General features: G+C 34.4%; 1 protein-coding gene across 1 annotated transcript in view; it reads right to left on the minus strand.

Moving 5' to 3' along the window:
• The window catches only part of LOC148271826 (guanylate cyclase 32E-like), a gene marked incomplete at its 3' end in the record, with an annotated part of 72,788 nt that extends 60,051 nt beyond the window's left edge, over window positions 1-12,737 (minus strand). The window contains exon 1 of the mRNA XM_088240883.1: window positions 12,630-12,737. Coding sequence (XP_088097009.1) covers window positions 12,630-12,737 — 108 coding nt within the window. The remainder of the gene's footprint in view (window positions 1-12,629) is intronic.
• Between the last annotated feature and the right edge of the window lie 2,296 nt (window positions 12,738-15,033).

The raw sequence follows: 15,033 nt of genomic DNA on the forward strand, positions 1-15,033 counted from the left end.
CTCCCCAAAGGCCTTAACGCTCACAAGGGGGCATTATCTCCCACTTTGAGAAAGACTAGTCGAAGCGCTATGTGCCAGAGTGCTAACAAATAATCTACGTCCGACGTGGGCAAATGCTGCTCTTCGTTGGGTTAAGTGCGGCTCCTAACATATCAGTGCCTCAACGGAAATAAAGATCAACAATCTTTCAAGTGTGTCCAAATATTTGTAGACAGGCTGAATTTCCTCTTTAGGGAGTTATTTAGATTTAAACTTGTTGCAACAGAGAGGGAAAACACTATTATTAAACAACTGGAAAACTAACAAATTACAACAAGGATGGAGAATACCTTAAATAAGTCGCTAAAATCAACAGATGGAAGAATTGAAAAAATATGGATGTTCAAACATAGGCAAAATGGTGAATGTTACACAGTGTGTAAAGTGGCCACTTAAACCAGCCAATGACAGGTCATAAGCCCTGTAAATGCCTAGACTTCCATATTCCCTTATTTAAGGTATTCTCCATCCCTGTTGTAATTTGTTAGTATCAAATATACATAATATTTTGTGGTAAAAGTCCAAGAATTAAAACAATCATATATATATATATATATATAGATATAGAAATGGGTTTTGGTAACGTGGTAGTCCTGTGGACTGACGGACAAAATGTCCGAGGCTCAAATCCTACTCTTCCACAACTCGATTTCCATTTTTCCAGCACAAATTATTTACGACTTTTAGAAAATGGTCTGAAAATTTAAGTAATTGATTAAATAATAAGAATTTAAGTATTTGTATTAGCAAAAAACAATATGTGAGGAGAGGAAGAGGGAGGGAGAGATAGATAGATTTGTTAATCTTAATGACTCCCGAGGGGGTGAAATCCAGTCTTTTGTCTACGAACATTTGGACAAACTCAAATATTGTAACTGGAAAACTGTTTTCAGGCGTTGCCTTGAAGGTGAATTGGTTCAGCCGGATGAATTTCTCCCACACAAATATTTCTGACCTTTTACAAAATTGAATGAAATGAGTTTATTCGCTACATTCGCTTTTCGTTAACATCTCTAGTGAGATGGAAGAGTTGATGAAATGTAGATGTTTAAATGTACAGCAAATGATAAATGTAACAAAGCGTGTAAAGTGGTCACTTAAACCAGCCAATGACAAGTCATAAGCCCTGTAAATGTCTAGACTTCCATATTCTCTTCCGAAATTGTCTTTCCTCTCTGTTGAAACAAATGTAATTATTTTATTATTAATTATAAACATAAATGTACGCGTATGCATATGCATTTGTGTATGCCTATATGTTCATGTGTGTATGTATGTGTATATATATATATGCATGTTCATGTGTGTATGTGTCAGTGGCGATCGGTGATTTCATTAACAGGTAAGCTATAAAAAAATAACATTTATTTGTACCTACATAGTAGGTACATAATATAATTTAAATGACATATTATACCATAAATTGCTATTTTTCTGTGGTTCTATGTGAAACAACAACTCTTATATAAAATCAATTCAGACTACGTAACTTTGTGATATATTACATTTTGTAGCCACCATTAATTTAACACATTACTTATATAAAAGTTTATTTAAAATAGCACAATGAGTTTTACGTATTTTCAATGAAATATCAACAGGCCTAGAAATGAATAATTCCAAAAATGGCCGCGTCGAGCGCCACAGGTGTTGCGAGTCATATGTCAAAAGTATCATCTCAAAGAAAAATAGCCCTTAAGAAATAATGTTTGAAATACTGTTTTCCAAATCGAGAATCTTTAAAAAAATTGTGTAATCTGCAAGTTAACTCTAAGAGAAAAATCCCGCTACTGGGTTCAATATGTTCAAAACACAGTATGAAGAAATAAGTTAGTGTAATCGGCTAGTTCCTTGGCTCATTGCTGGCGCTAGGCTCGCTTTATTTATATTTTTATTTCTATTTGGAGAAAAATACGAATGGTGGCAATGATTTATAAGAAAAAGTAATTTATTTTGTTTTTCTGTAAATAAAGTCACCGTAAAACATTATTATGGATAGTAAAATATAATGGTAAGCTGCGCACAATTGCTTCTATACACGATTCGCCCCTGGTGTGTATGTATGTATGTATGTATATATACATTTATATGTGGATGTATGTGTGTGTGTGTTTGTAAATGTATGTTTGTTGTATGTGTACAATTAAATTCATTTTTAATTATTTTTTCACTGTTTTATATTGACTCACTTTTTCTTCTTCCTTTTTCTCTTCCTTCCTTATTTTCCCATCCCTCTTCCTTTCACCCCTAGCGAACTGTGCGTTTTGTTTTTCTATATGTTTGTTCTTACATGAAACCCGTAATTGGTCTTGTTATTTGTTGTAATTCTTTGTGTATTGTTTATAACTATGACTGTATTGGTTAAAAAAAATAAAAACATTAGAAATATAGATACTTTCTTTCCCCATAATTCTTGTATTTCCGAAAGTTTTCCTTTCTAAATACTAAAACAATAATCATGTAAAACAAAAATTACGTAAAAAGATTTTTAAAAAAAGTTTATGTTTTTGTTACTGATAAATAGATTTTTTTGCATTTTTTTCAATATACAGTTTAAAGTAATATTTGGTGTTCTCTTTTTCATTTTTGTATATTTTTATATGCTTATTTTTCATACTTCATTTAGCAAAATATATCGTGTCGAGAATATGTAAATAAATAAGAATTTGAGTACTATGTGAGAACGTGACTATGGTGTGGCTCTTTACAAATACGAAAATCCGGAATGTCGTCGGCCTAACTTGTAAAACTCGTAAGTCCTAAATTTACTTTTATACGGAAATGAGTAAAAACAGTTTTTACTTCAGTAGCGAATGATAGCGATGTTTTTTTTCAAAACATTTTTAAAAAATGGAGCACTGTAAACACATTTATAGAAATTTACAAACATATATAATATTTTGTAGCCGTTCAAGCAAGTCACTTACACAAAAAATAATTTAAAAAAATTGCGATTTGAGAGTTAAGAGACCAAGGGAAAATCAAAATGTTATGTTTTAAAAGTTTTATGTACACAACACAATTCATTATTGTTTTTCTAATTCCATGGGTACCCTTTTATTTAGATACATTAAAAATAACTGGCAGATTTTTAACTAGGCAAGGTGCTTAAAATTTGGTTAGGTGACTTTTACTTGATACGGACAATAAAAGTTATAATAGTAAGTGAAAAGATGGAAATATTAGAAATAATTATTATGATTGTGAAGTTAAAAAATGTTTTCATTTAAATATATTGTGACTTAATTTTTTTAAGTTTTGATGCATAATAATATAATATAAAGACGAGCTGGAAATTGCAAATATATTGGCTCGTGTAACAGCAGAAAGTCGCAAATTTGGGTTAGAAATAAACAGAACTAAAACGAAGCTCATGATTGTTGACAGGGTCAATATACTACAACCATCAACTAGACTTCAAGACCTTGAAAAAGTGCAAGATTTTGTTTATTTAAGCTTACTCATCTCTGCGGGCGGTGCATGCACTTTAGAAGTTAAATGACGCATTCTAATAGCAAAAATGCCATGACTCGACTGAATAAAATTTGGCAAGATCGGGGCATCTTGAAAAAAACTAAAATATTTATAGTGCGTACGCTTGGATTCTTAATATTCTTGTACGGCGCAAAAACGTGGACAATTAAAGCACGTGAGCAGGAGAGAAAAGATGCCTTTGAGATATGGTGTTGGCGTCGAATGCTGAGAATACCATGGACAGCCAGAAGAACAAATGTCTCTATACTGAAAGGACTCAACATAAAAGTTCGGCCATAAGCTGCCAACGTATGCTGCAGTTCTTCGGTCACATAGCTAGACGTGGCCCAGAAAATCTGGAGAAAATAATAATCACTGGCAGTGTGCCAGGACGAAGAAGCAGAGGCAGAGCTGCAGCTCGATGGAGCTGTGGAGAGGGCGCAGAGCCGTGATGAGTAGAGACGCTTTGTCAATGGAATGGCTGATGAGAGTACCAAGGATTACGACCCTCAGAACTGAGGAACAACAGAAAAGAAGAAGAAGAATATAATATCACAAAGTAAACAACAAGTAATTCAGATTGACCCAACTTGTAACCGTGGTGACGTCTGCCTCTTAAATAACATAATTTTACGTTTCAAATGGCATATTTAACTCAAAACTGTCATTTTTATTGTCAGTTACTTTTGTCTGAACGGCGACGCCGACGATTTGAAATCCTAACAGAAAACGCCAAAATACAATTTATGACCGTTTTTGGTCTTACGAGTTTTGCATGTTAGAATGACGATGTGACCCGTTGACGCGGCACATCACATTCCATAGAAAAGCATTTTTTTCTATAATTTATTAATAAACGAAGTAAATAAACGTTTAGATTTCATTGTCCTTTTTTTACCCCCCTCCCTGAACTTTGATAATAATCACTGCTTAACCATTACGTATTTATGTGAAAAATATATAAAATAAAATTATAATTAACGTTTTGGAAAATATCACGATTAATATTATAGTCATATGGTTATTATTCACTGTACATAATAATATAACGTTCGTGTTAGTTAATGTGTATGTTTATAATTAAGTACCTTAATGATTTTAATTTAGATAAAGCACGATGTGTTTATTTTACTCGAAGGTTTTGATCTGACTTCTAGAATATTCGTGAAATGGCGTATCAAGGTGCACAGAAATGTTTTCACTAATTTGAGACACTTTGTAAAAGACTCTGTGGCTTCTTGATACTTAATTAACAATCTACCGTGATTATCTATGTTATTTTATTAGAAAATACAGTAGAATACACATATTAGAAAAATATAAGACACGAATTTATAGAAGAAAATTAGTGTACCTATTCTTTTGCTTATTCTGTTAAGTACATATTTTGAAAAACTTTATTAAATACCATAAATTCAATAATTTATTGTATTCATAATCGCTTTCAATCTCTATTTTTTCTTTTTATGTATATTTTTGTTTTTTTTTTTAATTTTTAAAAAGCGTATAAACTGTTTTTTTATTAAAAATATGTGGACATACTAGAAACATTGTTGATTAAACTAACTAGTATAAGAAAAAGTATAAAAACTGAAAAATTGGTTTCAGGCGTTGCCTATTTATTTATTTTATTTATTTATTTATATATTTATTTATTTTTGCACCACAACAGGCCATGAGGCCCAATTACAGTGGTGAATTACATCACAGAACACCCAGGCTTGAGAAAAATCACATTTTAATTTTTGTGTTCTCACCGGGAATCGAACCCGGAACCTTTCGTGCGTGAGCCAAGCGTTTTGACCACTACACCACGGAGGCCGCATCCTAGTAGGTGAAATGGTTCAGCCGGATGAATCTCACCCACGTGATAAAAGGTTTCAGCTCTTTTACTTTACAAAACACAACAGATGGAAGCGTTGAGGAAATTAGGATGTTTAAACATAAGTAGAATGGTGAATGTTACATGGTGTGTAAAGAGGCCTCTGAAACCAGGCAAGGACATATTCCCTTACATGGAAGTTTAGGCATAGTCTACATACAAACATGTACATACACCCATGGTGTATGTACATGAGTGAGGGTGTATATGTATATATGTGTATTTGTATATATGTGTGTGTATGTCAATGTGTGTATGTATACGTATCAAAATGTGTGTACGAGTAAGTTTATATTTCATAAGTCTGTGCTTTCTATTAACTTGTAAACTAATATCATATATTAAAATATAATTACCGACACGGAACGAGGTATGTATGTACTCTTGTTAGCTGGGCAAAGTGAACATAAAATTGTATTTATGATAAAATGTAAAAATAAATAAATAAATAAATGTACACTTGAAAGCTATAAAGAAAAATATTGCAGAGAAAAAATTTTTGGGAAGAACCGGAAGATTTGTTGAAATGGGTTCATGTAAAATCACCTACAATACAATCACTGAACCACGCACCAATCACCGTATCACCACATTATCCTATCAAGCCACGACAAATTAGAAAAAAAAAATCACTTTACTACAAAACATAGCTCCAAGAATAATGCTGAGAAAAAATGCAGAAGGGTAGTCGATGCTAAATTACTTAATTAAAGTACTTACTTGATGTAAACCAAAAAAATCCATCGATACAATACGTTCTATCCTCTCTGCCGACACCTACTAGGAAACGGCATAGTGGTTTGTTGTTGTTCTTATGGAAATTATTATAATTGGTATTAAAAACAAATAAATGCGGGATTGAGAACACTCAGACATCGGGAAATATTTAAACTGACTTTGTTTTCAAATAATGCTAAATACCACACGCCTATGGCCCGCATGTGTCGGGAATGTAATATATACTGCCGAAACAATAAAATTGTCATTTTTCATGATATTCTCTCAGCTTTTGCGAATAATCTCTTAGGAATAAATCTTATTCAATAAGTACACACGTACAACTAATTTTTTATTGCATTGTATCCTGTAAAAAAAAATATCTATTTTGTGTAATTCTATAATTGAAGATATATATGCATGTAAAATTGTATCGACGAATGCTTTCAAATTGGATGTTTTCTAGTATGTATCTTTGTTGAATTACCTAATAAAATAAAATAAAAAATAAATAAAATTATTCTGTGTCTGGGCGAATTAAGAATACAGCTCTGTGCGTATAATAGGACAAGATTCCAGATTCCACGTGTATTCGAATCGAAATATCAAATAATTTGTTTGTTAGAAGTGCAAATAATAAGCATTACGATCATATTAAACTTTATTGTACGATCACTAAGTTACATTTATATTTTTCAAATGTCTTTTCATCCCGGTAAGCACTTAAATACCGAATAATACGTGAAAGTTTACCGAACCCGCTTATATATTAAGTCACCGGAAAGTTCAAGAATGATATTACACGAACATGCTTTCACCCTATGCAGAGTTAAAGAAATAAAGGCACTTCAGAAAGGGAGGATACTAAAAATAAAAATTATTTCAACCCTTGTGTATATATTTTGAGTCCGAGGGTAATAAAGAATACAACTCTGTGTGTGAAATACGATCAGAACAGATTACCGGACGGGTATTTTCGAGTGTAGATTAGTCCGCCTCGTGGAGAATTAGTTATTGTGTTTGCCCTCCACCCCTGGCGTTCCTCGTTTGATTTCTGGGAAGGTCGAAGTGAAACATTATTTCTATAATTCGGACACTCACCTCTTCTTTATTAACATTCAAATCAGGTTTGAAATATCACTTCCTGAATATTTGAGTTTTGCCATTCTCCTCCCTCTTTCCGTCCCCTCCTATCTTCATAGTATAGTGACGATGTTTAGTCAATTTTTCTTTCCAAATTATATACAAATATACAGGGTGTGTCATATTTTATGTCGGTATGTGAATATTGAATAACTTAAAAAAAACAATAGATTTCTGTATTATTATTATTATTATTAATAATAAAACACTTTTTTATCCCCTCCTATCTTCATAGTATAGTGACGATGTTAAGTCAATTTTTATTCCAAATTATATACAAATATACAGGGTGCGCCATATTTAATGTCGGTATGTGGATATTGTATATAAGTAAGAAAAAGGTTAAGCAGGGTGTATGTGAACGGAAGAAAAAATTGAAGGATGAAGAAGGAATGAAAATGACACACAATTTCCATGAAAACATTAAAGTTTTCTGGAAAGCTGTGAAAAACTCCCGGAGTAGCAGTGAAAGCGGAGGCATGACAGTTGTTAAAGATAAGGATGGAAAAATGGTGACTAGTGAGAGTGGAATAAAAGAGAGATGGAAGGAATACTTTGAGGAAGTTTATGAATCGCACACTGGTAACTCGGGCGGTGCCGATGTATCGACATTATCCGAGGTGTGTCTGAACGCAAATGATGAGGTAAGTCAGATTAGTATGAAAGAAATTATCAGCGTTGTCAAATGTATGCGGAATGGTAAAGCGCAAGGGTATGACTGTATTGCAGCAGAGTTTATTAAGTCGGGTGGCAAATTAATTCTCACATGGCTACATAAACTTTTTAACTTGTGTCTCAAGGAGGAAAGGACTCCACCTGATTGGAGGAGGGCAGTTGTTATGCCGTTATACAAGGGAAAGGGTTCTAAGGTGGAGTGTGGGAATTACAGAGCTATCAGTCTTCTGAGCGCTGTCGGCAAAATGTATGGAAGAATACTGATAGAAAGAGTAAGAAACGTGACCAAGGAGAAAGTATGGGATGTACAGAGTGGATTTATGAATGGTAGAGGATGTATGGATCAAATATTTGCATTACGCAATATGACAGAAAAGTTTTTGGCGAAAAACCAGAAGCTTTTTTGCGCTTTTGTTGATTTGCAAAAAGCATTTGATCGAGTTGATAGGAAAAAATTATGGATGGTTCTATCGGAGTATGGAGTGAGTGACAACCTTGTCCGCGCTATTGCTTCCTTGTACAAAGATAGTGTAGCGTGTGTAAGGGTAAATGGGTCATTAACTTCCTGGTTTGACATCCCTAAAGGAGTCAAACAGGGATGTGTAATGTCACCGTGGTTATTCAACATATACATGGATAAATGTATGAGAGAATTGAAAAGTATGGATGTGGGAGCGAAAATGAGTAATCTTACTGTCAGTTGCCTTCTGTACGCCGATGACGCAGTCCTCCTAGCTGACAGCGAAGAGGAACTGCAATCCTTGGTTACAAAGGTTTACGAAGTGTGCAAGGAGAGTGATTTGCTAATGAATGTGCAAAAGTCGAACGTCATGGTCTTTGAAAGAAATGTAACTATGACTGAATGTAAGATTGTAGTAAATGGAGATAGTTTGAAACAGGTCGAAGAATTTGTATATCTGGGTAGTATGTTTACTAGAGATGGAAATATGGACAAGGATATTGAAAGGAGGGTTAGTGCCGGTAACAGAGTTAATGGTGCCTTAAAGTCTGTCGTAGCAAATAAGTGTCTATCGCAAGAGGCTAAATTAGCAGTTCATAATGGAGTTCTGGTACCAACCCTAATGTATGGAAGCGAAGCATGGAGTTGGAAAAAAAGGGACGAAAGTAGACTGAATGCTGTTGAAATGCGATCCCTCAGGCGAATGTGCGGAAAAACAATGTATGATAGGTGCCCTAATGTCGAAATTAGAGCAGAATGCAAGGCTGAGTTAAGCATTATCGACAAAATTAAGAAAGGTCTTTTGCGATGGTTCGGTCATGTGGAGCGAATGAATGATGAAAGAACGGCTAAAAAGATTTATGATGCGAATGTGTCTGGTTGTAGAAGTCGAGGAAGGCCGAGAAAGACATGGCATGATCAAGTACAACAAATTCTTGAAAGTGGTCATGTGAAAAGTCGGAATAATCGACGTGCGTGCATGAGAAGATGTATGAATGTGAAGGAAGCAAAGGAAGTGTGCCAGGACAGAGTGGTGTGGCGTTCTATCCTCTCTGCCTACCCCTCTGGGGAAATGGCGTGATGGTTAGTTAGTTAGTTAGTTAGTTAAAAAAAACAATAGATTTCTGTATTATTATTATTATTAATTATTATTATTATTATTATATCGGGTTGTGGTCCTGTGGCTAGTGTCTCGGACTCACGGACCAAAGGTCTGTGGTTCGAATCCCACTCTACCCCAACTTGATTCCATTTTCTAATAGTGAGTTATTTACAACTCGTTGAAAATGGCCCTCAAAATTAAATATTTGGGTAAATCATAAGAACGCAAAAATTTCTTTTTTTAAAAAAAAAAAAAAAAATATTAATAATAAAACACTTTTTTATCCCCTCCTATCTTCATAGTATAGTGACGATGTTAAGTATTTTTTTTTCCAAATTATATACAAATATACAGGGTGCGCCATATTTAATGTCGGTATGTGGATATTGAATAACTTTCTATATTATTAATAATAATTCACTAACAGCTATTAAGCTGATCCGTGTATATCAAGTGGACATGGTTATTAAACATTATACATTGATGTGTGCATCTAGGCGGATTTTGAACACATTAACTGAACTACACCAATCACTTTCTCGGGAAGGCCATCCCATTTCTCCACAACTCGGTTTGTCAGGAAGTTCTTCCTGGGGTTGGATGAGAAGAAGGTAGCGTTTAGTTTCAATGAATGACCTCTGAGATGGCGGTTGTCATTCATAGTGAACATTGATTTCAACTTGGATACATTATATTGTTTGGTTAAGATTTTGAACGTTTCAATCAAGGCACCACGCTGCCTCTGTTTTTCCAGTGAACTTAACCCGAGCTCCTTAAGCGGTCCTCAAATGATTTATTTCTTAGAGAAACTATCATTTTAATGGCTCTTCTCTGGACTTTCTCCAACAAATCTATGTCTTTTTTAAAATACGGTCTCTAGATTTGGTAAGCATACTCCAATATGAGGTATTTTTTATTTAATTTGGCCCCTTACAATTTATTTATACTAGTTTTTGAATACAACTTCAATCAAGTGGCCGCCTTTATTAGACAAAGCTAAATGTGGCCTTTTTGCTGCATTTTCCATAACTTTTTTGAGCGTCTCGGGCGGTAAAGCGATGATTTCGGCACGAATGTTTGCCTCGAGCTCGTCAATGGTCCGAGGCTTGCTGAAGTTTAAATAAACCTACAAAAAGAAGTCCGAAGGGGTCAAACCTGGAGATCTGAGTTAACATTAAATGTCGCCTTTCTTTGAAATCACACGTCCAGGGAATTTTAGTTGCAGAAACTGCATTGTTTGATTTGCAGTGTGGCATGGCGCACCGTCGTGTTCAAACCCGTAAACGTCCAGACCTTTTTCACACATTTGTGGGCAGGCATAATGAGCCGATAATAATGAGCAGAAATAGATTCCCATCGACTATTTCACCTTCTCTGAAGAAAAATGGCCCAATTATGGTTTTGGCACAAACGTTGGCCAAAACAGTAAATTTTTGGCCATGAAATGATGTTTCATCGATCTCGTGTGGATCTTTTTTCCCCAAATGCGTCAATTTTGCTTGTTAACGGCGCCAGAGAGTGTTAAATGGGCCTCGTCAGTCATCATCATTTGCTTCTAAAAATCAAGTTCAGTGTCAGCCCGAGCGAGTGTTTATCCGTATTCCAAGCGAGGTGGATGGTCTGTCGGCAATATTCTTCGCGTCAATTAGACTTTTTACGGAAAAAATGCAAATCGTCCTTCAAAATGTATGGAAAAGCGATTCCTCCGACGCTAAAATGCTGAGCACAGTGACGATACGACACATGTCAGTTCTTGGCAACACTCTCTCTTACCGCTTCAACCAGTTAATTGAAACGTCTTGAGCGTTGATGAACGGCTTGTGGACGATCTCCCACTGTCCGTGTTCAAGAAAATTCCATACCAAATGACGAATAGTGTTGTCAGACGGTGCTTGTTGGCCACTATATTTTCGGCATTATACACGTTGAGTTAACACAACTGAACAAATATTTTCAATGTACAGCGTCAATTTTTCGGCGCGTTGTTTTGGTATGATACGATTTATGGTTAAATTGTACTGAATTGACGTTTCAAAAACATTTTACTCAAGTGAATCGGTTGATAAATATCAAAGTTATTTAATGTTTACATACCGACATAAAATATGGTGCATTTTCTATATAATAAATTAATCGATGTTTTGTTGTATAATGAATATATCATAATATACCCACAATTTTATAATGCTCTTTTTCATTATTATTGCAATTTTTTTACAAGTGGAATTATACGGCGTGGTTTTTCACGGGTGCGCTTTTTTTGCATTGCATTTACATAAATATATAAAACATTAATAAAGCTATAATTTTTGATTATTTCTAAAAACTGTATTTTTTTGTTACAATAGCTGTTGTTTTCTTTTAAACAATAGAATATGTTCATATACCACTAATTTTCTCAAATTAAACGGTTTGGGTAGGTAGGAAGAAATTGCCTTAAGGCAATATGCCCGCCCTAATAATATATTCATGTAAATTGTTCATGTATATAAAGCGTTTCAATAAATAAATAAAAATGGTTCTTCATTGCAACAATCCATAATCCACGGACACGCGCCTAAAGCGTAGGATTGATCACTTTACCATATAATTTGATTTATTTACGATGCATTTATAAATAAAGTATAAAAATAAGTGTATCTTTTAATTTTAGTTCTAATTGATTTGTGATTTAAAAAAAATATTTTCTTTATGCAATAAAAAATACACAATGTCGCAATTTTAAAAAAAAAAGTGCCACATGGCAATGCGTATCAACCATTCTTCTAACTCTCCAGAGTCCAGATACTGTAGTGAAACATGAATGATTTGGGAAGGTAAGGTTCCCTTCATTTGATTATCTTTTAAAATACAGGATCCGGAGGTTTCAGATTAGAGTCACGAAGATGAGAAAAACGAGGATGGTTCTGATTCTAGCTGTCCAACTATGGCTTAATTATTCGATAAAACTGGTTGGACTTGAAGACACATAGAAAGATTCCTGTTGCACAACACCAGTAACATAAGATTGGGTGGGTATTAAAAAAAACATGTACGGTAAATAGTAATATGGCACTCTCCTATTTTCTTTCTGGAATGAAATCTGTTTTTTGAGGACGTTCGCGAGTAAACATAGATATATAAGGTTGTTGACTTACGTAAGATATAATAGGAAGGTTCCAAGCAGCAGCTACCAGAGCTTCGGAGGAGCAGGTATCATCTGGTCCGATAAAAGCCACGGCGCCACCGTCCCTCATTTGAGTCATGGCCCTAAAACAACATAAATAAATACATTTGTTATATCATTATCAATTTGATATTCTTGCACAAATTAATATCTAACTGTATAAATGCCCTTGATATCTTTGCTCAGATAAACCTTAATTTACCTCGCCGTAACTTGCGTACTAATCCTGTCTTTGCTGTGGGAAATTATAAAACTAACATCGGATTCTTTTCCCCTCTGTCAAGGATCCTCAGAACAGTGAACGAAATCTCACTAATTGGTACTGTCAATATGTTCCTACAGCAAGGGCAAGCATTTAAGAAGCAAACGGTGTTGTCTCTCCTGACTCACGATGTCACACTTGCCATTTCTGCCTAGATTATGCTATATACATACCCTTTGTTAATTACACACTTTGTTAATTTAAGTAGATTTTAAGAATGTTTGTTTATATTAAGTATAACTCATTAATGTCAATCTATTAGGGCTTATCTAAGCCTGTTGATTGGCTTAAATAAAAAAAAAATATCATCACTTTCCAACCCGCACCGATTGGCAAGCGATGCACCAATAGCAGCGTATCTCTATATTTTTTTCGTTATATAAAAATGAGGTCACTGGTCCGCCGTACCTAGGGTTACCGACATTATATTATGACAGGCGTTTGCCGCATTTGACAGGCATTTTAAGGCCTAGACAGGCGTGCGGCCGGCATTGCTTTGAGATAGGGATTTTTAAATTTCACGTGAGTTCATACAAATAATAATCGGTCATCCAATCGTTTTTTATTTATTTATTTATTTGACAGACTTATGCAGTCGAGTCTAATTGGTGGTAAATAATAAATACAGGCACAAATAAAATAAAATAAAACTAAATAAAATTAAAGCTAGGACAAAAAAAAAAAACTACCTCAAGACAATATCCGGTCTATCTTAGTGATTTTTTAAATCTATAAAGACTTACACCAAAAAAGTCCAGATATTGTCTCGAGTTTACAATACGACACAATCGGGACATTGGTGCATGCAAGCCGTAGTTTGTGCTGTGTTGATCGAGGAACAGTACGTTATTATTTCGCAACCGGTGGATTGGAATATTGAATGCCACTTGTTCCAGTAACGATGGTACATCAATTAAGTAATTTTTGAAGCAATAGTAGCAACCTCCCTCCCCGGCTCATGGCCTCATGACCTCTGGGGGATAATGGATCTGGCTGGCAATGCTGGCCACCCCCGTTCACGGCGTTTGGGTGGAAGATAATGAATATACCGATTTATTCATAAAATCTACCGCTTTTTACCTAAAGCAGGCATTTTTCCGAAAAATAGGCCTTTGAAGACACCCTGTACAGTGTACAGGCATCCCTTAATTTTTTAATGGTAACTCTAGTCGTACGCTTCAGCCCCATGAAGTCTCTAATTGAGATGAAAATTCTTTTTTTATTTAGGGACTTTATACCGACGGTGAAAAGGGAAAAGTTACTAAGCGACATGTAGCAACTTTACAGAAGAGCCAATTATTATTATTTTTATTTTGATAATGAAAAAAAAACGGATTTTAATTTTTTATTTAAATCGTGTAAGAATTACGCCAAAACAATAGGTAAATACAAGATTTTTTTAATTATTTGAAAATGATTAAAAAAAACCTTCATTGGCCCTTAAAGTTGCCACATATCGATTAGCAACTTTTTCATTTTCATCGTCGGTATAAAATCTATACATATTATTATTTGTAAAAACCTTGAAGGCAACAATATTTTGAGTTTGTCCAAGTTTTTGTAGACAAGGACTGGATTCAACTCCCTAGACTTCTATATTACCTTCTCTTAAACGTGCTTCATCTCTATTGTAATATGTTAATCTTAAGAGCGTTCATATTTATAAAATTAATATATTAAATTATCGCTCGTGAAGATTTATCGCGATTTAAGATTAAACGTTTATCTATCCCCTTAATAATTTGACTGCTAAGTGATTTTTAGTACGTTTTGAAATAAAAATTATATACAAGCAGGTATATCTATAAAATACACGTAGTTGGACAAACTCAAAATATTGTTGATACATCCAACTGGTCCATGAAGAAGTATAGAAATCGAAAAAATAAAAAAATTCAGACGTTGCCTAGTATGTAGGTGATATAATTCAATTAGATGAATCTCACCCTCATACATAATAAAGGTTTCAGCTCTTTAACTTCACAAACATCAACATTATGAAAGTATTGAAGAAACATAGATGCTCAAATATGGGCAGAATGGTAAATGTTACAGTGTGTAAAGCGGCCATTTTTTAAATATTTTTTTGCACCACAACAGGCCAGGAGGCCCA

This window comes from Micrasema longulum, unplaced genomic scaffold (assembly GCF_059751315.1).
Source record: "Micrasema longulum isolate JH-2025_06_02 unplaced genomic scaffold, ASM5975131v1 h1tg002635l, whole genome shotgun sequence".
Taxonomy (NCBI): domain Eukaryota; kingdom Metazoa; phylum Arthropoda; class Insecta; order Trichoptera; family Brachycentridae; genus Micrasema; species Micrasema longulum.